Source organism: Symsagittifera roscoffensis, chromosome 5 (genome assembly GCF_963678635.1).
Source record: "Symsagittifera roscoffensis chromosome 5, txSymRosc1.1, whole genome shotgun sequence".
Taxonomy (NCBI): domain Eukaryota; kingdom Metazoa; phylum Xenacoelomorpha; order Acoela; family Convolutidae; genus Symsagittifera; species Symsagittifera roscoffensis.
The window spans coordinates 10,785,716-10,807,917 of NC_087066.1; the positions used below are offsets into that span (position 1 = coordinate 10,785,716).

At 34.7% G+C, this 22,202-nt stretch overlaps 1 protein-coding gene across 1 annotated transcript in view; it reads left to right on the forward strand.

Annotated features, from left to right (window-relative positions):
* Positions 1 to 22,202, forward strand: part of LOC134846352 (uncharacterized) — a 50,529-nt gene that overhangs the window by 19,431 nt on the left and 8,896 nt on the right. Inside the window, exons 8-10 of the mRNA XM_063863669.1 lie at positions 1,920 to 2,151; positions 4,627 to 4,724; positions 12,412 to 12,537. Of these exons, the coding sequence (XP_063719739.1) occupies positions 1,920 to 2,151; positions 4,627 to 4,724; positions 12,412 to 12,537 (456 nt within the window). The remainder of the gene's footprint in view (positions 1 to 1,919; positions 2,152 to 4,626; positions 4,725 to 12,411; positions 12,538 to 22,202) is intronic.

Below are 22,202 nucleotides of genomic sequence, written 5' to 3' on the forward strand. Positions count from 1 at the left end.
ATAAAAATCACCGCCCCTAGCATAAGTATTCCGTTTTGGTCTGAAGTCGGAACAAAAAATCAATTCAAAACGAGTCAATTGATCTAATAACGGAAAATTGTTTATAAATAAAAATTTTTAAGTTCATATTCAGTTATTGTTCAGATTTAGTGTTTCTCAGCTTCACGTTCAATTAATCTGATTTTTACAATTATTATTTGCCACAGCTTTGTACATCATTTGTTTTTTTTTTCAATTTATTTTCTTTTATATATTTTGGGCTTTTTTCACAGTTTTTTCATATACACCCTATCAATTTTTTATCTGATTATTTTTGCCATATCGATCATTCTAGTTAGGCATCGTTGGGTAATGAGTAGATCGGCTGTTAGAAAATTAGACTTTGGAGACAAAACTTGTGCATAACCATATTGTCTATGATAAACGCATCCTTTTATTTTCAAGTTAGCTTCTGTGTTCAGTCTGTTAGTTTGAGACGTAGAACTAAGAAAAGTTTAAAAAAAGTAGAGTCAAAGCTAATGATTTGAAAAAATTTATTATAAGTCTGGTAATAATATTAATTTAAAATATACGATTCATAGTGTCAGTCTCTATCAGACAGAAAATAATGCAAGTATGATACATTTAAAACCTATTAAATGCCAACTAGGCAATGCAGAAAGAAAAAAATTCAAAGTTGATTAATTATATTATTTCAAAATTTTACAGAGACTGACAACGAAAAACAGTAAAATTATTTTTTTTACACAGATATGGAAAAGCAAACAAATTTGAACATTCGCAATTTTGTTTGCTTTTTTTCCATTCTCAAACTCATTCTTTATTAAATTTGACTACTTGAATTTTCAATTAGGTTCACTAAAAGCTGTGCAAATTTTGTATTGATGGGGATGTAAAAATGTGAAACAAATGGTACCCTCGAACGTCAATATTTGTCTCCTGATCAAAAATTGAGGAATTTGTATTTTAACTGTAAAGTAGATTCTTCTGCGAGAGAAAAAGTTGGCGGATAACCCTGAGTGGGTTAAAAGTTTTTAAAAATTTGAGTTTGTTTAGTTTAGAAGCAGTATTGAAAGCGTTTGAATTACTTACATAAAAATGCAAATGTTGAAGCATAAGCATGTTAAAAAATATTCCATTTTTTGAATTTTGAAAGAATGATAATCATTTGTATATTTTGCTAGTACTATTGTTTTTTTAGACATAGTTTTTTCCTTTTGCAGCTCTTAATTTTTCTTAAGCTGATGAATGCAACGTTAGCATCCTCTGATTTGGCTCACCGAATTTATGCTTATTTTTTATTCCAATGGGAAAATAATAGACAGCACGGAATGAGTTTTGTTTTGACCTTCGCAATTGGCGAGGAGTTTTGTATCCCGGTGTGTTTCAGTTTTTATTCTTTTTTTGTTTTCCGAATCAGGTAGCTCGAATAATAATCAGAATGGGTTGATTGACTTATCATATTCATAGAACAAGCAAAGAGGCCTATAAAAGGGAAAAAACTTTTAAAATTAATTTCACTGGAAGATTTTTAGTTGTTGAAGTTATATTTAAGGGATTTTTGACAACAAAGTATGCGAAAATAATAAAAAAACTATTTGAAAAACAAAGCTACAAAATTGTCTTGATTTTTAAATTTTTTTTTAATATTAGTTTTTTGGTTAAAACTGTATCAAATGTGCGTTTTTTAGTCCTAATATCGACTTTTTCTGGTTCCCAGGCTTTCATTTAGATCCGCTTCTAGCCGAAGGTACAAAAAATATTCAATTTGCAAAAAAAAAAAGATTATTTTTTAAAAAATTTTGTGGTCGGAACTTTCTCTGCTACTTGCAAAGCAACTGGCTACAATTGTTATGAATTGATTTCAATTTATCAAGCTTATAGTTTTTCTTTGTCCAATATATAAGTTTTTTTTTCAGGTCTTGCCGAGTTGAATCTTTCCCGAAACCCTTCATTCACAAGTCATGCATCGCTCTTTGACGCCCTAGCCCAATCCAAAGACCTGGAGAAAGTATACCTCAAACAAGTGGGACTTGTGCGCCCCATGGTGCCACAGAGAAGTCTGTTTGATGAACCGGAGGATCCGGAGAATGACAAAGAGTGGAGTGATGTTATTGTTATGTGCAACAAGATACAAGATGCCTTCTTGAAGTAATTTTACGATGTTAAAAAAGCCAGACTAAGTATCAACCAGCTACCATATAAGCCAGCTAAGAAAGTGAGAATACTCTGTCTATCCGCCAATCTATGCATTAAAATTCTCTCGTGTCTTGTGTATATGTGCGGATGTGTGTCAAAAATCCAAAAAATGACTCGTACGAGAAGCCCAAACTATGAAACATTTTTTTCTTAAAACTTTAAAGCCCCAGATCTAATTAATTGAAAAGACAAAATAGACACAATATTTTGCCAGAAAAACCAGCTTTCTTTTCTGCTAATTATGTAAAAGTCATAAGATCAATTAGGCAACAGTTTCAACAAAACTTAAGCAAACTTCAACACAATGGGCGCATTTTTCGACTTGTTGATATTTTCTGCTTAGATTTGGTTCGTTTTGCTCATAAATCGACTGGTTTATTCACAACGGTTCCATGCACCTGAATTTCTATAGTAATTGGAGAAAATCAGTTGATTTTTAGTACTTCGAAAGATAAATCTCGAATTGTAGATGCAGTGAGAATTTTTGCATGCTTGATTTGACAAAATATTGCTTGATTTTACAGTTTTCATGTAATATGCAAAAAACATTCTGTAGCACTAAAAAACTGGCCGAATGTGTTTAGTACTATAGAATTTGTTTGACAGTCAGGGGCGAGTCCAATTTTTCTCAACGAAGGAGCGGATTTTGTGAAAATTGTAAAAAAAAAATTGAATGAATATTTTTTCTAGAACTTTTTCCAGAAGTTTTTTATAGAACTTTTGGTATCATTAGCATTCTTTCTCCTTTATAGAAGTCAAAGCGGTCGAGTACGTTTCATCTCTGAAAGCAATTTTATTGGTTGTTAAAGAAAGATACAAGAAGATACAATTACTACAACATCAACATTATGAGGCCAAATTGTGCATTTTGTGAATTGTAAGCAAAATCCGCAACAGGCCAAAAATAGAATCGGTGCAGAATCCGCAACGTTGCTATTTTTTTTAAATATTCTCTGCTGTTTTGGGTTCCACCGACAATTAGCTAAAACACTGTATTGCTCAGTCAGCTCCAAAACAGGCAATTCTGCGGAATCCGCAACAAAATTTGCGGAATCCAGAACAGTTTGAGGAATCCATAAAAAATATTAAAATAGGTGTTTAGTAAACTTAAGCTGTTACGGAATCCACAATTGTACGAGGAATCCACAAATTTTAGGCGGAATCCGCAAAGTGCAAGCCGATTCCGCAAATTGTAAGCGGAATCTGTAATTTGTAAGCAGAATTAGCATAAATTTGCGGAATCGTTTTATTTTTGCGGAACTGCTTACATTTGCGGAATCTGGAACAACTAATTATATGCGCTCATTGCGGAATCTGCAAATAATTAACTGTGCTGAGAAAATTTACGTTACAGTTATTTGTAGGCGGAATCCACGGAATTTTTCTACGCAGAAACCATTCACTTTTGGAACAGGTTTAAAGATTTTTCTCTGGAATCCAGGAACATACAGGCAAAAAATTGTGCGACTATCTATTTTACAGTTTGGCTTCTTAATAAAAATCAAAACAGAACCAATAACAAATTTCGAGACAAGTTTTCTCACATTGCTCAAGTTTTTTTGATGGTTGTTTCTCATTGTAAATTACAGTGTTCGTACCGGAGTTTCATGAATAAAAGATTTGAAAAATGTTGAGAAAAAAATTGTCATTATAATCCGTTATTGTAGCGAATTTAAACCTTGAAGTTTGCAACATTATACACAAGTGACAAAGGTCGTGATGTTTCAAAATTTTTAAAACACTATAGCTTTCTCATTGAATATAGAACATGCCTTGAGATGAACAAAAGATTGAACTTTTGAATGAAAGTATCATGAATATAATAATTTGTGAATTGTGGGGAAAAAATGATTATAGTTTTTTGTAAAATAAAAAAAAAGTTGAATTAATTTAAAATGCCATGTCCAAGAAAAAAGAATGCAGTCTTTTAATTGCAGTTTGAGTTTTTACTTTGAAAAAGCTATGTATCCGCATTAAAAAATAGCTTTGCCTTTCTTTCAAGTTTTATAAAGTGTAAGATATGCCCCAGTTATCACAAAAAGTTAATTTCAATTTCGGAATTTTTTTTTAGAAGAATTCAGTTTCGGAATATCTCTGACTGCACCCATGGATTCTAATCGATTAAAATGGATTCCCGAAACAAAAATAATTCCTTATCATCTATCAAAAATGTAAAATTCAGAGCACGAAATTGTTTTTTTGTCATTTTATGAGGATTGGATTTTAAATAGACTTTAATCTATTATAATGTATTATATTGACCTAAAAACATTAGGATTATAATCCATTTTTAATAGACTATAATCGATTTTTTTGTAGTTTTATAGATATTGACCGTATTATGAAAATATAATCGATGATGATACGTGGGCGATCGGTGCGGGTGCTCAACTGCGCTCACAGAAATCAAAATATATTTTTTTCCAGATTCATCACTTCATGCAGGAAATTGCGTGTTCTCGAACTGGGCAAGAATGAAATGTGGCCGAGGATACTGGAAGCTTTGATTAAGACCAACAATTTGGGTAAACTGTTCCGAATAAAAAAAACAAATTGCCGATTGCTGTGCAAGTAGTATACATTGTTCTCTTAACCACAAATTTTTTTCCAGGAGCTCGATTATTTGTTTTTTTTTAGTTCAGTCGTTTTTATTTTAGAGCTGTTGCCAAATCTCCAAAATAAATAGTCGAGCTGAAAGTTTCGCTGGCATTTTTTGGATAAAAAAGCAAGTTGGAGGTTTTTTATGGAAGGCTTAAGCCAATCGACATCAATGATCGGCATCAATCATGGTACAATTCCAAAGCTATAATTGATGCTTTTGGTTTTGTTGGTCTGCTATCTAACTGGCTATCTAACACGTCGTGCTCTCAAGTATAAATATAACCACTACCTAGGATATGACAAACATATTTGGGCTCTTTTTCCTTTTCCCCCTGTCATCCGGCATGGATAGATAAAACTCCACCGTAAACTTCTTATGTATTTATATAGCTTTTATGTTTTAATATTATATAACATTAATGTGTACTGGTCGATTGACCTTGATACAAGGACGAGAACGTCGTCTGTAGAGAACTACGGTTCAGAGCATAATTAAATGTTACGTACACAAGTTGTTTTAACTTCTTCTCTCTCAAGCTCGATATTATCTATCCATACGGATTCAGTAATTAACAGTTCATACCTCGAGGACTTGACGGTATGACATGGCACAGTCAGCAGGATTTTCGAAGAATCCACTCAACATAAATCCTTTTTGGTAACGAGCATCGGCCGAACCTCCACTAGAGTGGACAAAACGGGCGGCCATACTGGAAGTGGCAGTATTCGCCAAAGACGGCATCGAAATTAGAAACCTATTACGAGCCTGCCCACAACTTGTCGAGCCATCTGAGCCAGTATACGAGGTCGAAATAACTGGTGAAACGGATGCCCAAAGAAAAAACCGCGAGGTGCGCAACCAAGAAAAAAGAGTGTGATGGGAAAACCACGTGATAAAAGCGCGGGAAAGAGGAGTTCTGTGCAATTCATTCACATGGGATGAAGCGGACGCAAAAGTACGCCGCTACCTTTTCTTGTGTCTCGGCGCTGAAGGAACACGCCAAATACAACAAAAACGACCTAATTTACAGCTACAAACGGTATCTACGCAACAATTCATGACTGTTTTGGAGGATATATTCGTCACGACACGTATAATAGCTTTTGAGAGGTATAATTTTATTTGTCGAAAACAAAAAAAACGGAGAGTTTAGAACATTTTCATGCTGACCTAGTGGAACTAGCTTAACGGGCCGATTGCGGCGATCGAGAAAGCGAGCGGGTAAGGGACATGTTTACCGCTCACATGAACAACGAAAAAATTTCGGAGGAGTTGTTAGCACACACACGTACCCCACAGGAGGCATATGAATACGCGATTCGACGAGAAAAAGGAAAAAAACCGAGTCGCACAATGAAAGTAAATCCGATCGGAGGTCAAACAGTTACGACCCCAAAACAAGAACCAATACACTATATTAATACACGTGGCAGACAAAATCAACAGTACAACCAAAACAATCAACGAGGCCGGGGAGGTTTTCGCGGCCGACCATATCCACGTGGATCACAAAACACAAGGGGACAACAATATCAACAGCAACGAAACACAAATTTCAAACAGTGTTTCAAGTGTGGAAATCAATATGGTCCGAATCATTTACAATCTTGTCCGGCAAAAGACAAAATTTGTTCAAAATGCGCAAAACGCTGACATTTTGCAAAAGTTTGGCGTTCTACAAACGACTACTACCTAGGCAATACAAACGAGGAACAACAAGAAGAAACTGAAATAGAGAGCACACAGACGGATGCCGAGCCGGTGGCATATGCTGATTTCACCACAAACAATGGTTGGGAAAATTACCAAACAGACGATTTTTCAGTAATGGCAATATCGGAATCGTTTGAGATTAAAGACACAAAAACAATATCAGAAGACAATTTGAATGGTCAAATTGTTAAATTGAGAACGAATACAACAAAACTATTCGCGATTGCTGATTCAGGCAGCCCGATGTCCTTTCTAAACTAAAAAACCGCTCAACGATTACAACAAAATGATCAATCGGCAGTATTAAAAAACATCCCACCGGATGATACAGCCAGAAATTTAGCGTGTTGCAACGGCGAATATATTCATCCTAAAGGAAGATTAATAGTAACGGTTGAGTCGGGGGGAGGGGTGGAAAGTACAAAAAGCTCCGTTCATTATAGTGGACAACCACCAAGCCAACATATTAGGACGGAATCTTCTACCACGCATCGGCATAAAATTAATCCAGGACAAACCAACCCAAAAGGTACTCACAGTACAACAAAGCGACGAATCAAACCATGAAATTAAACAATGGGTCAAGGATAATTTCCAACAACTATGCGTACGAATAGAAAAGTCAAAACATCACGTAATGAAAACACAATTCAACAGAGATTTTGAACCAATACAACAAAAGGGCAGACGCATACCCATACATCTACAAGAAAGAATTGAAGTGGAGGTCAACAAGTTGATTGATCAAAAACATATTATCAAGCTCGATAAGTGCTCAGACAGACAATTTATTAGTCCAATAGTTATCACGGTTAAAAAGGACCAAACGGTTAAACTAGCACTAGATTAAAAAAAAATTAACAAATACATTCACAAAAACAAATATCAGATGCCAAACATAGATTTCCTGCTGGATAATATCGCACAAGTAGTTAAATGGGACAAATCGAACCAAACACTATTCACTACACTTGATTTACGATACGCATATTCACAAATCCCGTTGGATAAAACAACACGAGAACAGTGCAACTTCAGTCTCATTGGCGAAAATGCTACAGGAACATACCAATTCCAAACAGGATTTTACGGCCTTACGGATATTCCGGCAGTGTTTCAAAAAGCAGTGGATCTAACACTCACAAATTGCAGCAATACTTACGCATATTTCGACGAAATTCTAGTCGTAACAAAAGGAACGCTCGACACACATCGTCAAAAACTCCAAACGGTGCTAACAAAACTCGAAGAGGAGAATCTTTCAATTTCGTTAGACAAGTGTAAGTACCCATGAAAAGAAGTTGAGTGGTTAGGCTACAAAATAAACAGTGAGGGAACTAAACTAAAAAAAACCGAGGCAATTGAAAAATTATCGCCCTCCAAAACGTTTAAGCAACTTAAAGGTTTCATGGGTTCAATACATCATCTTACAAGATATATACCATATCTAGCACAAACAGCCGTAGCGCTGCGGCCATTACTATAAAACGCTGAAAAGAACAGACCTATCAATTCGTTACCCGAACACAACTCAGCTTTTAAAAACATTCTACAACTTGTAGCAAAAATAACACAAAATAAACACTTTGACCAATATTTAGAAACTCGCATCGTATGTGATGCATCCAACACAGGTCTAGGAGCGGCTTTAGAGCAACATTCAGCAGAAGGTTGGGTGGCTATAGCATACGCGTCACGTTTTTTAAACTCCCTTGAGGAAAAATATTCAGTCAATAAAGTAGAATTATTAGGAGTCGTTTGGGCAATTGAGCTCTTCAAATACTAATTGTACGGAAAACATTTTACCGTAATCACTGATCACCAAGCTTTAATCAGCGCTTTAAACGCCAGCTAACGATCAAAGACAAGTCAAAGCCGTCTAACCCGCTGGATTGATAGAATATTACCATTCCCTTTTGATATTAAACATCTCGCAGGGAGTAAAATGGGCCTAATAGACTATATGTCACGAAATTCGGTTGGATTACCCATCCCTCCCAGCGAGTATGATGAGGAAATTGTAGTTGCGGCAATTATTACATTCATAAACAACCTAGAAATGATTGACATCCTAAATCAGTTGGCCAATCAAAACAAAGCACCATGTGACCTGATCAAAAAGCGCGCGGAAATTAAAGGGCTATTAGATGCTAGAACAAACGCTCAATTAACAACTAAACATTCCAAACATTCCATCAACAGTCAATTGTTAACCAAAACCAGAATTCAGTCTAACTCAAATTCTGCTCAAAATCAGTCAACACTTCATTCTGGTCAAAATCAGTCAACACTCTCGCATTCAAAAATTCTTCAAATCAACGAAACTTTGATCAACGCAATCGAATTTCACACAATGAGGAAAAAACGTACGAAAAACTTCGCAGGCGGATTCATCCCGGCAGAAATAAAAACCACAAAACCACGCGGTCGTACAGTTTCGGTTGACTGGAAAAACACATCAGAACGAGAAGAAAGCTTTTCCGAAGAAGCGACCACCAACCAAGGACAAACAGATGAAGAAAACCAAATCATCACCACAATACCACCCAACCGCACAAGTGACCGACGCAAGAGGTTTGATCACAGGATCGAAACATACAAAAATTCCAAAGATCATCTTTGGAAACAGCCCAACATCGACATCTACCGTAACGAAAGGGTGCAGTTCACAAACAGCTATGCCACAAACAGCTCGATCAAACATAGCCACACTAACAATGACAAATACCGAGGTGGAAACAGAGAAATTGTCTACAGCAACACAAACAAGTAACAACACAGGAAACGACCATCCGATGGAACAGGAGATATGGGTCAACCGCGTGGATCCCAATGTATGTTTAAAAGAGGAAACATCACCTAACATGGAACCGACGAGAACAACTTCGTTACAAGTTGAGGCCAGCCACACAGAAATTATGGACACCATAGTGGCCACAGTTGAGAAAGCCACCGAAACCGAGGAGGACACGCCCTTATTTCGTCGTAAACTACAAAAATTACTGGGAATTCCATTCATCGCCGCAGCCACTAAGAAAGACAGAAACTTGCGCCCACTGATAAACTTTGTAAAAGAGCGGGACTGGGATGCCATCAAAGCTTCCTACGGACAATATTGGTTCAACATCCGAAATCGCCTTCATGTCCGAGAGGACTGCCTCCTCGTCGACGAAAGAATCGTAATTCCCTCACAGCTACGACAGACAATCCTTGATAGTCTCCACCTAACCCACCCGGAATCGGCAGTTATGGTGGATTTGAGTCAACATGTCTGGTTCCCGCACGTTCATCGTTCAATTGTGCAAATGGCACAAAACTGTAAACATTGCACAGAGCAAGGTAAAAGAAACCCATTCTAGGCAAGAAATTTTCATTCCAAATGAAACCGGTGGTCGAAACTAATGAGCAAGTTCAATTAGACTTTGCGGGGCCCTTACCGGACGAATTAAATAAAGACGCATATATTTTGGTAGCAATAGATAAGTGGTCAAAGTTCCCGACAGCGAAAGTTGTTTCAAACACAACAGCAGATTTTGCAATCATGTTCTTGCAAGATATATTTTTAACAACGGGAAACCGCGTAGATTGAAGTGCGACCGAGCCCAAACATTCCGACCAAAAAAATTTTAAATTTTCTGTAGGTCAAACAACATGAAAATACTTTTTGCGCCCGTAGATGATCACAGAGCTATAGGGGTTGTTGAACGTATGATCCAAACAATTGAACGTAGACTAGCGGTAATTAGAATAGACCAAACAATTACACCATATAAGTTAGCCTCAGATGTCGCAGAAATAATAAAAACATTAAGAATCACACCACACGGTGTCACAAAAATTTCCCCTTTTGAAGCACATATGGGTAGAAAACCAAACACTCCATTATCGAACATAGCCACAAATAGCTCACCTAATAACTTAAACTGGGAGAGCGCAAAACATGCATGTTTAGATCGAAAGAACCTTACGAAGCCGCCGTTGCCAGCAGAGGTCATGCATGACCTCGAACGATGGTCAGAGGATGAAGTTCAGGTTCGAAAGAAGGAGAAGCCACACATAGTTCACATAAACCAATACCGAGGACACTCACAAATAGGCATTCACCGACACAGCCAGAAACAGGTGCATATTCAGAACAATCCTAATCTAAGATATAAGGAGTGCAACGAACAGTCGATAAAAACATCCAAAAACGCATAGAACAAGTGGCACGAAAAACCATTTGGTTAGCAACCAAAGTCCAAAACTCAAAAACATTTGAACAAAAATACAAAACCATAGACGGAAAAATTTTAACCTTGTCACCGCATACTGCTTGGGTACAATCTTTCGGCAAACAACCAAGATTACTAAGAAATAGCGGTACCGCTTTTGTCCCTAACCCAGTAATATACGGACCTTGCAGACCTTCCCGTTTGAGCGATTATGTTGCTTACAAATCTGCACGGAGAACAGGACCATGCTTACGTTTTTCTAGACATAAACGATCCGCAACCTCCACAACACCCCATGTTCAAGGAGGACACCAGAACGGGGCTCCCACTCAAGCTATCAATTCAAGAGAAAGCAGCACAGAGCCAGGGCACAAGCAAAGCCAGTCCCACGAAAATTGCAAACACCGAGAGGAATGAGCCTCCAAACGGAGATGGAACAGACAACTAACGAAGAAAAAGAAGACGATTCGTCATCTACATCGGAGGAAAACACTTCACCTTCACCCAAGCGACAAAATCAAAAAATAACACCGCCTGCGATTGCAACAAGGAAGTCAACAAGAGCCCGACAGGCGATATTAGCAACAGCCCTAGGCAACCCCATCCCAATCAACGCAATACAAACCACAAGCGCAACCGGGACGAAACACTTCGAGATCGATTCACCACTCGAAAATTCGAAACAAAATACGCCAAGCCTAAAATCTCTAATTCAGGAAATAAGATTTTACAAAAAAACTCCTGAATACAAAGCTTGCGTACAATATATCCAGGCCATAAGCCCAAAACACAAAACAAGCACTATAAACGATGTAATAGATTTAACTTCACCAGCGGAGGCAGATGACAAAAAGATGGAAAACGACGACATATTTTGCGTTAAATCGAAAGATTTTGAAGAAACAAAACAAGTACAAGTAAACGAACAACCAAGCAACGAAGAAGAACACGGAACAGTAGATGACAACACTGACAACAACAACGGAAAATCAAGAGGGGAGATATGATTAACCAGCCTAACAGTCCTACGGAGACTTAAAAACTCAAACAAAACTTTACCAATTTTCCCGAGGAGGGGGAATGTCATCCGGCATGGATAGATAAAACTCCATAGTAAACTTCGTATGTATTTATATATCTTTTATGTTTTGATATTATATAACATTAATGTGTACTGGTCGATTGACCTTGATACAAGGACGAGAACGTCGTCTGAAGAAAACTACGGTTCAGAGCATAATTAAATATTACGTACGTATTTTGTTTTAACTTCTTCTCTCTCAAGCTCGATATTATCTATCCATACGGATTCAGTAATTAACAATTCATACCTCGAGGACTTGACGGTATGACACCCCCACCTCACACGAGCTTCAATATATTAGTGTAACGAGTGGTTTTATGAGGTTGAGTATGAAGACCAAATATGTTTGTCGTGGCCTTATCAGTCTGCATGTGAATTTTCAGAACAATCGGACAATGTGGTCAACAAATTTACAGGTAAAAAATTGCAGGCGGGGGGGGGGAAGGAAAAACAGCCCATATTTGATCTTCATAATTAACCTTGTAAAACCACTCGTTACACCATAAAATTCATGTTCGTGTGAGGTGGGGGAGGGGGGGGGGGGAGGGGTGAGGAAAAAGAGCCTATTTGGTTGGTATGTCACACGTTATTCTGTTCAGAGAAGCTGTTCCTCTATGGCTGCAACATGAAGTACGAGTGTGTGTCTGCCCTCACTGAAGTGGTCAAGGTCAACTCTAAACTCAGAATTCTCGATTTGGAGGGCAACGAGTTCACGAAAACCAGACGTGAGTTGTGCTGTTTTTTTTAATCAAGAAAGGATGGGTCTTTCCCGTTAAGGTGCCCAGTCTACAAAAAGTTTATACCCCTTTCATGCTGATTTTACTATTATGATAAAATGGGAGCTCGGCTCTTTTCCAGTTTCCCACATCCCTCGTAAAATTACAAAACAAAGCCGTTCATAAATTGTTCACACGGCAATTTGGTTGTTAGAAATATTGTAGAAGTTTGTTCACCTGTTCACGCTGACTTGTTTTATTGCATTTTATAACATCAACAGTCATGTTAAATAGACTTTCATCCATTGAAATTCAGAAAAAATCAATGTGTGGGGGGAACTGGAAAAGAGCCGGGAGCTCAAGTTCGCTGGTTGGAGCCATAGAAGGAAAGGCCCAAAAACCAAGTTTTAGATTGCAAATGGTAATAGTGTCGTTGTGGCGACTCGGTAATGATGGTGCCCAGCAATCTTATGAGTGCGCGTTCAAATCACACGTGCGTTGCAATTTACAAGTTGACCCGCACTGAAGTTTCGTGGATAGTTTTATCGGATTTTCATTGTCAGTCTCTATAAAATAACAAAAATAATCGAATATAATCGATTAAAAATGGATTATAATGATACTATTTTTAAGCAATAAAATCCCAATGTAATCTATTATAATCCATTATAATCGATTATTTTCAACTTATTTCCAAAAATTTTTATCCAAAGATAAATAATCAATTTTAGTCGATTATAATGGATTATACTCTATTTACTTAAATCTTTTTGTGTGTGTTTTCAATTTTTCATAATATTGTTAAACTTAAGTTAGTTATTCTTTCGCTAAAGTTCATTTTTTCCAATTTTCAAGCGGACATATGAAAAATTACAAAAAGCTACCTATAGATCCCATGCCAACCTCCCCCCTCCACGTTTATCCGTACTACAGAGCCCTGTCTTGGTGAGGTTAGATATCATTCACTTGAACAAAAAAGAGTTAAGAAAGAAAATTTTTTAAGATGGAAAAATCAGAAACAATTTTGAAGTCGTATTGGACAGGAGATTTTGTCTTGTACTCTATGCTGCAGAAGTTTTTGTCTCGTTTAGGGAGTCTATCTGTCTCAGTTTTTTCGTAGTGAGAATTGAGAAGACAAAAATTACATTGCAGGGATAGATTGCAACGATAGGGAAAAGAAGGCGAACGGTATCTTTTCAGGTTTATCAAAAGCGTTCGATACAATCAGTCACAACATACTACAGTTCTGACTGTAAATACTACAAAAGGTGTGAAAACTAAAATTTTTTAAATATTTTTAACAACTAAATAGCCTCTTTTTTCAACATTTACAGTTTTTTTTTCAAAGTAAATAACAAATACAGATAAAAGTTAAATAAAAGTTTATTTTTTTCTAAGTAAATAACAAATACAGATAAAAGTTAGATAAAAGTTAAATAACAAATTTAGTATTTGGTTTGATAAGCAATATTTCTAGAACTGCTTATATTCTACGAGGAATGCTCCGATATAACTGATGAAAGTAATCGTCCGGAATTGCCAAAAAGGTTTCAAAAACTGGACCAATAAGGGTATTGTAGGTTTTTTTTCACGAATCCTCTGTTTCATGCAATTCTATAAATTTCCAGAATTATATTTAAAAAGTATTCAAGTCATGAGATTCTGGGGGCCAATTTTCCAAAATTTGAAAAGCATTTTCCTGGAAAAGTTTGTTCAAAACTTGAAATTATGGCAACTGGCATTGTCTTGTTAGAAAGTTTCGTCAAGATAACTATTTTCCATCATGTGGGTTTCACGTGATTTGAAATTTGGCAGATTTGCAATATTTAGCAGATTTGCCAGATTTTGGGTTTTTGGCGCTGACTCTGGCTCTCAGTCCTTTCTTGACCAAAGTTGATTGAATTTTGCTGGCTGATAAGTATAAAACTGGTCCATTTTTTTTCAAAGCATTTGAGACGGCGCGAAATATGTTTTTTTTTTTGCTATCAAATAAATATAATTTTAGTCTCTATTGGGTTTTTTTTTGGCCGACCAACTTTTTCTAGCTCTGCAAAAGAAATCCATTTTCCAGCTTACGGCATTTTTCACAGGCTGTAGGTTTGGAATCTTAGTTTTTTTTTTCATAATTGAAAATTATAAACATCGATGAAAATTCCAAAATTTGGATTTTTTACGCAGCAAAAATAAACCAATAAAAAACGTAGCAGCTTTTTTGTTTCAGTTTTTTGAATTTTTTTACTGTTGAATGTGGCAGGACTGTGTACAAAAAACACTAAATTTGACTAATGAGAGATGTTTTTTTTTTAAATTAACGCCTTGTTCAGATTTATTTTCACACCTATAATCCGGATAATTGAAATCAGCACAGTATTAAAAACTTGATCCGAATATGCCTTGCAAGAAAAATGCATGACATTCATTTTGTATCCGTCCGATCGAAAACATTTTGTAATTTTTGATAAGTAAAAATCCTGTTATAGAAAAATTAAGTTCTGAAATGCCTTCAGCATTAGAACTACTCCTTTTTGCTTCGTATTAACGATTTGACAAGTACAGTGAATCATACTGACATGATATTATTTGCAAATCAATTAAACTCAACATATTGAAAAACGAAGCTTTACTTGAACGATTTAGAAAACAAAGACTTACTAAACTGAAATTTTCAAAAATTGGTTAAATGTATAATGTTGACCTTGCAAAAAAACGATACGTGTGATCATATGGTAAACCAAAGTTTTCTGCCATATTTTTGAATAAAACACCAAAATTCCTAAGTTGCTGAAATGTTCCAATGAGTTGAAACAAAAGTGGGTTTCGATTTTTTTGAAATACAAACTATGAGTTTGTACCAATCAACATTAAGATGTTCAAGAACAAAATGTTAGAGCAACAGAAATTAGCACGTGAGGAATCAACATCAACCAAACAACAATAAACACAAATCAATCCCCATGCTTGTTGATTTTTCTGAAGATTATTTTTGAATAAAAACGAAGGAAATGGAACCTGATCTAGCTTTTTTGTATTGTTTTTTGTTGTAGTTGATTTTTTATTTTGGTTTTCGAGGTGAATGTCATGTTGTTCCTTTGTTTTATTTTCCGTATGTGGATAATTTTGAATAACTTTTAAACCTGTGAAAGAATATAATTGAGTTAGTTCGCGTAGTGCGTACTCTTTTGGGTAATAAGGTAATAGGTTGTTTCGGTGTTGATCAATTTCTTTTTTGTCTGAGTCGGTAATTTTATATGTGACATCAGCGGGTTTGGCAATTATTTGGTATGGTCCTTTACGAAGGGGTTGTAGTTTTTTAGAGATTCCTTTTTGAGTGTTAAAATTGGGTATTAAAACAAATGTTCCAATTTTTAAATCGGAGGCTGGTGTAAAGCGTGAATTTATTTGTTCATTAATGTTTTGTCTTTGTAACAACTTTTTTGTTACTTTTTGGTAAATTTCATTGTGTTTTTTATCTCTGTTTAAAATCCATTTGGTGTGTGTACCGGAGGCTAATTTAAGAATTTGTGGGTGATGAAAATGATCTTCATCGTGTGTATGTAAAGGTAAGTTGTAACAAATTGATTCTTTATTCGGTTGACAATAACTTTGTGCATTTTTATGAGAGTTTGCTGTAAACATAATCGGTTTGCGTGGCTTTTGATTAAAAACCATTTCATATGGTGACATTCCTAGAGTTGTCGTGATTTGTGAATTATATGCTAAGGGAAATAGTTTTACATCTGCTGACCATTCGGTATATCTTGTATCATTTCCATTGATGATACATCTAAGATATTCTTGTAGTGAACGGTTCATACCTTCGACTAAGCCGTTTGTCCAAGGTGCGTGAGATGTACGTGGTTTGTGTTTGATGTTATATAGATGACATAGTGTGATAATTTCATTATTTATGAATTCTGTACCGTTATCTGTAACTAGAATTTCTGGTAGTCCGAATTTGGCTATCCAGTGTTCATATAGTGTTGTGTAAGCATAATATGCGTTACAATGTGGTACTGGGTTAAGTGCTACATAATGTGTAGACGCGTCAACAATTACCATAATGTAGGAGTTTTCTTCGGATGAGGGTGAAATTGGTCCTTTTGTATCAAATGAAATACGGTGGTTAAAGTACAAACTTTGTCCTTTAGAATCTTGTTTTTGTGCTATTTGTTTTTGATTTGGATAAGGTTTATTTAGCTGACATACTATACAATCATTGCATAGTACTTTTATCCAAATTGGTGCATTTGAAAAATAAAAGTTTTGTATGAAATTTGAATATGTTTTCTCTGATCCAGAGTGTCCTTTAATGTTTTGTGTATGTGAAATATTAAAAGCTATAAGAATCATACTTAGAGGGAGACAGGGAACTGTAGATTCATTTAATTTGTATTCTAGAAGGTCTGTGATTTCGTTAATTGTTGTATTATTGAATTTTCGAAAATATCGGAGGAGTGTTTTATTTCCTAAAATAGTTGTATCTGCCTTGACGGGTTTAGTTTTATATTTATGCCATGATTCTAGTTGTCTAATTACTGGGTCAAGATTTTGATATTGTTTCAAGGTATTAATTGTAATTTTATCTGTTGGGGGGAGAAAAATGTTTTCTATTTCTAATTTAGATAAAGGGATTGTATCAAGTGGGTCATGGAGGTCAAATACTTGATTTATTGTGTATTTTGAATCGTTTGTTTGTGGTCCTGATAAATTTAATTTATCAGTTAGGTTTTCTTTTTCAATTAATGGAAAAAGGTCTTTTTTATGCGAGTGTTGTTTTACTCTTTTTTGTTGGGTGTTATTTTTTATCCATTGTGAGTATGGAATTGGTTTGAAAGTTGATGTTCCAAGTAGATCAACTTCGTAGTGATTATTTTGGCAATCTAAATAGAGTGGGAAGTGTTGTAGATTGTTTATCTGTGATTGTTCAACATCAGTTTTTACTGCATATTTGCATTCTAGTCGGGGTGATGTTTTGTTTTCTGCAAGGTAGAATTTTATATTTTTGGGTATTTCAACTGTAGTTTTACGTGTAAGTAATTCAGGTGGTGTATTTCGATTTAATGTGTCTGGTAATGCAAGATTTTTTCCTGCTGTCCAAACTATATGTAAGTTTGGGAATTTCATTAGAATTAGTTGAAATCTATAAACTCGGTGATTTGGATTAGATTTTTGTGTAAAGAGAAAAATGATTGGTTTGTGATCTGTGAAAAGAACTGTTGGATGTTTTGATCCAAGTATCAGAAATTCATATTCTGTTAGTGTATATATTATAGCTGTACACTCTCTCATTAGAGTTGAGAGTCGTAGCTCTGCTTGAGTGAATAATCGAGAATTTGCTGATATAAGATTCATTTTGTTTGTGCCATTGTGTGATTGTAATAATGCTGCGCCGATGCCAAAATTCGAAGCATCGCACATTGCATAGAATGGTTGATTTGGATCTGGAATTGTATTCGAAATTTGTTCAGTTAGGAGTTTTTTAATTTCTTCAAATCGTGCTTGATGTTCTGTGTTCCATTCAAAATTATTTTGTTGTCTAAGTATATTATAAAATGGTCTTAGGTATAATTGCATTTTATAGACATATTTACTTAAAAAATTTAACATTCCAAGGAATTCTTGGATTTTCTTTTTGTTTGTTGGTGGTTGGAGTTTTTGAATAGCATCAATGCGTGATTTTAATGGGGTGATTGTTTTTCTTTCTATATTATGTCCTAAGAATTTAACTCGTGTTAAAAAGAAGTGTGATTTATCGGGGGCGGCCTTCAGATTTTCGTTCTGAAGTATTTTGTGATAATGTTCTAAAACTTTAAACATTTCTTCTTTTGTCTGTGATTGCATAAAAACATCGGCTAAATAAGTGATTGCGTTTTTCTTGAGTATTAGTGGTCTAAAAATTTTGCTCATAAAAGCTGAAAATGCTGCTGGTTCTATGGATATTCCATAGAATAGGCGGTTGAATTCATATTGCTGATTTCCAATAACAAATTGTGTTAAGCGTCGCGATTGTTCATCTAGTGGCATTTGATTATATGCACTATTCATATCTGCGGTTGTAAAGTATTTTCCGTTTATTTTTATTAAAATAACTTGTATTGGTTCAATAGGCCAATTGCATTTTGATTCGTCTATTAGTGAATTAAGGTATCTAGCGTCTAGAACTATTTTTAATGATTCTCCTTTTGCTAGGATGATAACAGGGTTGATAAATGTGTTACCTTTTGGTTGTTCTTCTTTGTTTACCGGTGAGATTATATTGTATTGTTCTAAAATATCAAGTAATCTGTTCACTTTATCGTGTAAATGAATTGGTACTTTACTTGCTCTTTGTTTTTTGAAAACTGCGTCAGGTTTTAATGGGAGATGTAGTGATGAACTGATTTTGCCAACATCAAATTTAGATGTTGCATAGACTGATGAATATTTTATTAGCTGTTTGGCTAATTTATCAAATTCGTCTTGTGTTATTTGTGAATGTTGAAAGTTAAACATTGTTAAAAACTTCTGTTGAGTCTCTGTGTAGTTACTTATGTTGAATGTAGGTTTGAAATATGGAGTTTTTGTGAAATAATCTGTATTTCTTTTTTCATTACTTATTATATTATTTATGGATAATTCTTCATTAAGAATTGTAGATTGACAAATATCTAATAATTGGAGTATATTATTTACGCGGTATGCTTTTTCATGTATTGGTGATATCGTAGCGTTGGTTTCGCAATAGCCTAAAAGTCCTAAAGGTAATGTTACTTGATAGGGTGTATTGTTGTATACATGTAGAGAAATAATATCTGAATTCGAGTTTTTCAAATATTTTATGGATGAAATTGTGATTTTGAAAAACTTATGGATAGGTTTGAATTCAAAATCTGACATATAGAGTTGTTGTTTGTTTTGTTTTTTATCATATTGGTGAACTTGTTATATTGAAAAATTATATATGTTTCCTGATAGTGGTTTCAGGTGTTTTCTTTGTTGATTATATATCGGATAAAATTTTGAAAAGAATGGTGGTTGTTTATTTAATCTTTGAAAAAATGTTAGGGATTAGTCTTTTGTTTTTGTGTATTTATCTTTGATTAGTATTTTACTATTCAAAATGTTGATTGTTGGTATATATTTAGAGATAAATGGTATTCCAATGATATTGTGTTTAATATCAGTGATATGGAATATTTGTTTAAATGGTTTATTTAAAATTTTATTTTGTTCTATTGTTCTTGTGGGGAGAAGAAATAATTTAATTTTTCCATAGTTTACTAATGTTGATCCTTGTGCTGTTGCTAGTTTACTGGATGTTTCAAAGGGCGTTAGCTTTGGGTGTAGTGATTTTATCTCATTCCATGTTGGAATGTTTATTATGTTTGATTCTGCTCCTGAATCAATTAAAAAATCAATTTCAAGATCTGGTGGTTGAAATTCTTTGCTTCTTGGACTTTCTAAAAGAAATGGTATTGTCCAAATTTTTTTTTTGGGTTGTTCTTTTTGTATATTTTGATAGATGTGATTTGTATTCAAGCATTTTGTTTTATTATTTTCATTGGATTGATTTGTAGTGTTAATTTCGTTAGTTTCTTGTGCCGTTTGTGTAGAATTCTAAAAGGAGTTCTAATTGATTTTCGTATATATGTGATGAAAAAGGTTGTTCATATATAATAGGTTCGTAGTCATTTTCAATTGCTATCATATTTATGGAGGTAGTGTTTTCTGTATCACTTTCTGAATCTAATGATTCACAGTTTATTTGATTTAGTTGTAGTTCGTTATTTCCTGTGTCATCAATACCTGGGGGGTCTGATGTTGTTTCTGGGTTTGATTGTACTTGATTAATATTTCATTGATGTTTAGGTGTACTACTTCTGTGGCGATTGTTAGAATTATTATAATGGTTATTATTCCTGTGTGGTGATTGGGAATAATTTCTTTAACGATTATTATAACTTGAATGTCGATTTTGTGAATTATTTCGTGATCTGTTTTGATAATTATTGTTTGGTCTGTTATAATTTGATCTATTATATGAGTTATTCCTTGATCGATTGTTCGGGTAATTCTGGTTTCGGTTGTTTGAATAACTTCTATTCCGATTATTGGAGTAGTTTCTATTTCTATTGTATGATGAGTTTCGTGATTGATTGTTTGGATAGTAATTATTTCTTGATTGGGAATTAGATCTAGAAACAAATTGTGTTGTATTTGAATTTGATCTGGAGTAGTTATTTTGACTATTTGGTCTATTGTAATGATTTTGTGACGAATTTTGTGTATTTTCGTTCTGATGATCTTCCTCTATAACTTGAGTTATATGGTGATTGATTTCTCGTGTAGTTGGTATTGTTAGGTAGTGGTTTTCCTGAACTGTTGTTGCTGTATACATTTTTGTTCGGTAGATTTTGATCTTTCTTCATGTATTGATAGAATGATTTATTCGGTTCTTTATATTTTTGAGGTTTGTTTTGATTGTCCTGTTGTTTTTGTCTACATTCGGAAATACTATGTCCGTATCGTCGGCAATAATTACACCATTTTTTGAAAGATGGTTTGCCTTTAAAGTTTGGGTGTTTTTCATAAATATTGAGTATTTCAGCGATTTTTTCAACGAGGTCTGTATCTGAATCCTGTATATTATTGATATTTGTGGTATTTGTTTCAATTCGATTAACATATTGTAATTTCAGATTTTCTGTTTCTTCAAGTTTCATTGTGATTTCCGCTTGCTCTAGCTTGTCTACTAGTTTTCGAAAATCTAAATCGGGCTCTCGAATTGAGGAGGGATGTGATGCTCTCTTTTTTATTGCTATTTTCCTTAATTGAGGTGTTAAGGTCATCATTAAGATTTCTGTCATTTTTGTGTTTTTATAATCGTGTGTATTTAATGAATATGCTTTTCGAACTAGTGTTTCGATACGTACTGCTAATTGTTTGATGGTTTCATTTGGTAATCTGCGAATTTCATTACATAAAACTCTTTGTTGTTGTTTATTTCTTTCGGAGTCAAACATTTTTGAAAATTCTTGTGTAAATCTCTTCCAATTTGATTTTATTTCTATAGGCAATACTGAAAACCATTTTTGGGCTGCGCCGTCTAGGGTTGTCTGTATCAACGCTGTGCGTCGATGTATCCAGTTTTGATGTAGTGGCGTATTAATTGGTTCAGGTCCTATATTTAAAATTAAATTTGCTGTTACTGCATTTAAATAATCTTCTACAGAATATTCAGGGTCTGTTCCTGTGAATACCATTAATGATTTGTTTGATGTTTTTGATGATCCACCCATAAGGTATGGATTCATTGTCATTTGTAATGATTCTGCTGCATTTGGCATTTGTGAAAAATTAGAAAGTTGATTTTTTGTTATTTCGTGTTGTTGAAGATAATATGGAAGTGGTATTTCATTTTGCATTTATGTTGGTTGATATGAGTGTGTAATCATTGGGTTTTGTGGCTGAATTGGTTGAAAAGATTGTGTATTAATTGGGTTTTGCATTTGTATTGGTTGTTGATTTTGTGTATCTATCTGGTGTGGAGAAAAATTTCTATGATGTGTATATGGTTTCTGCATTCCTTGTCCGCGATATTCTTGGGTATATGGTGCAAATATATCTGGTTGTAAATGATCATCATCAGAGGATAGGTAATCCGTTTGATGAGGTGCTTGTTTTTTATTTTTATT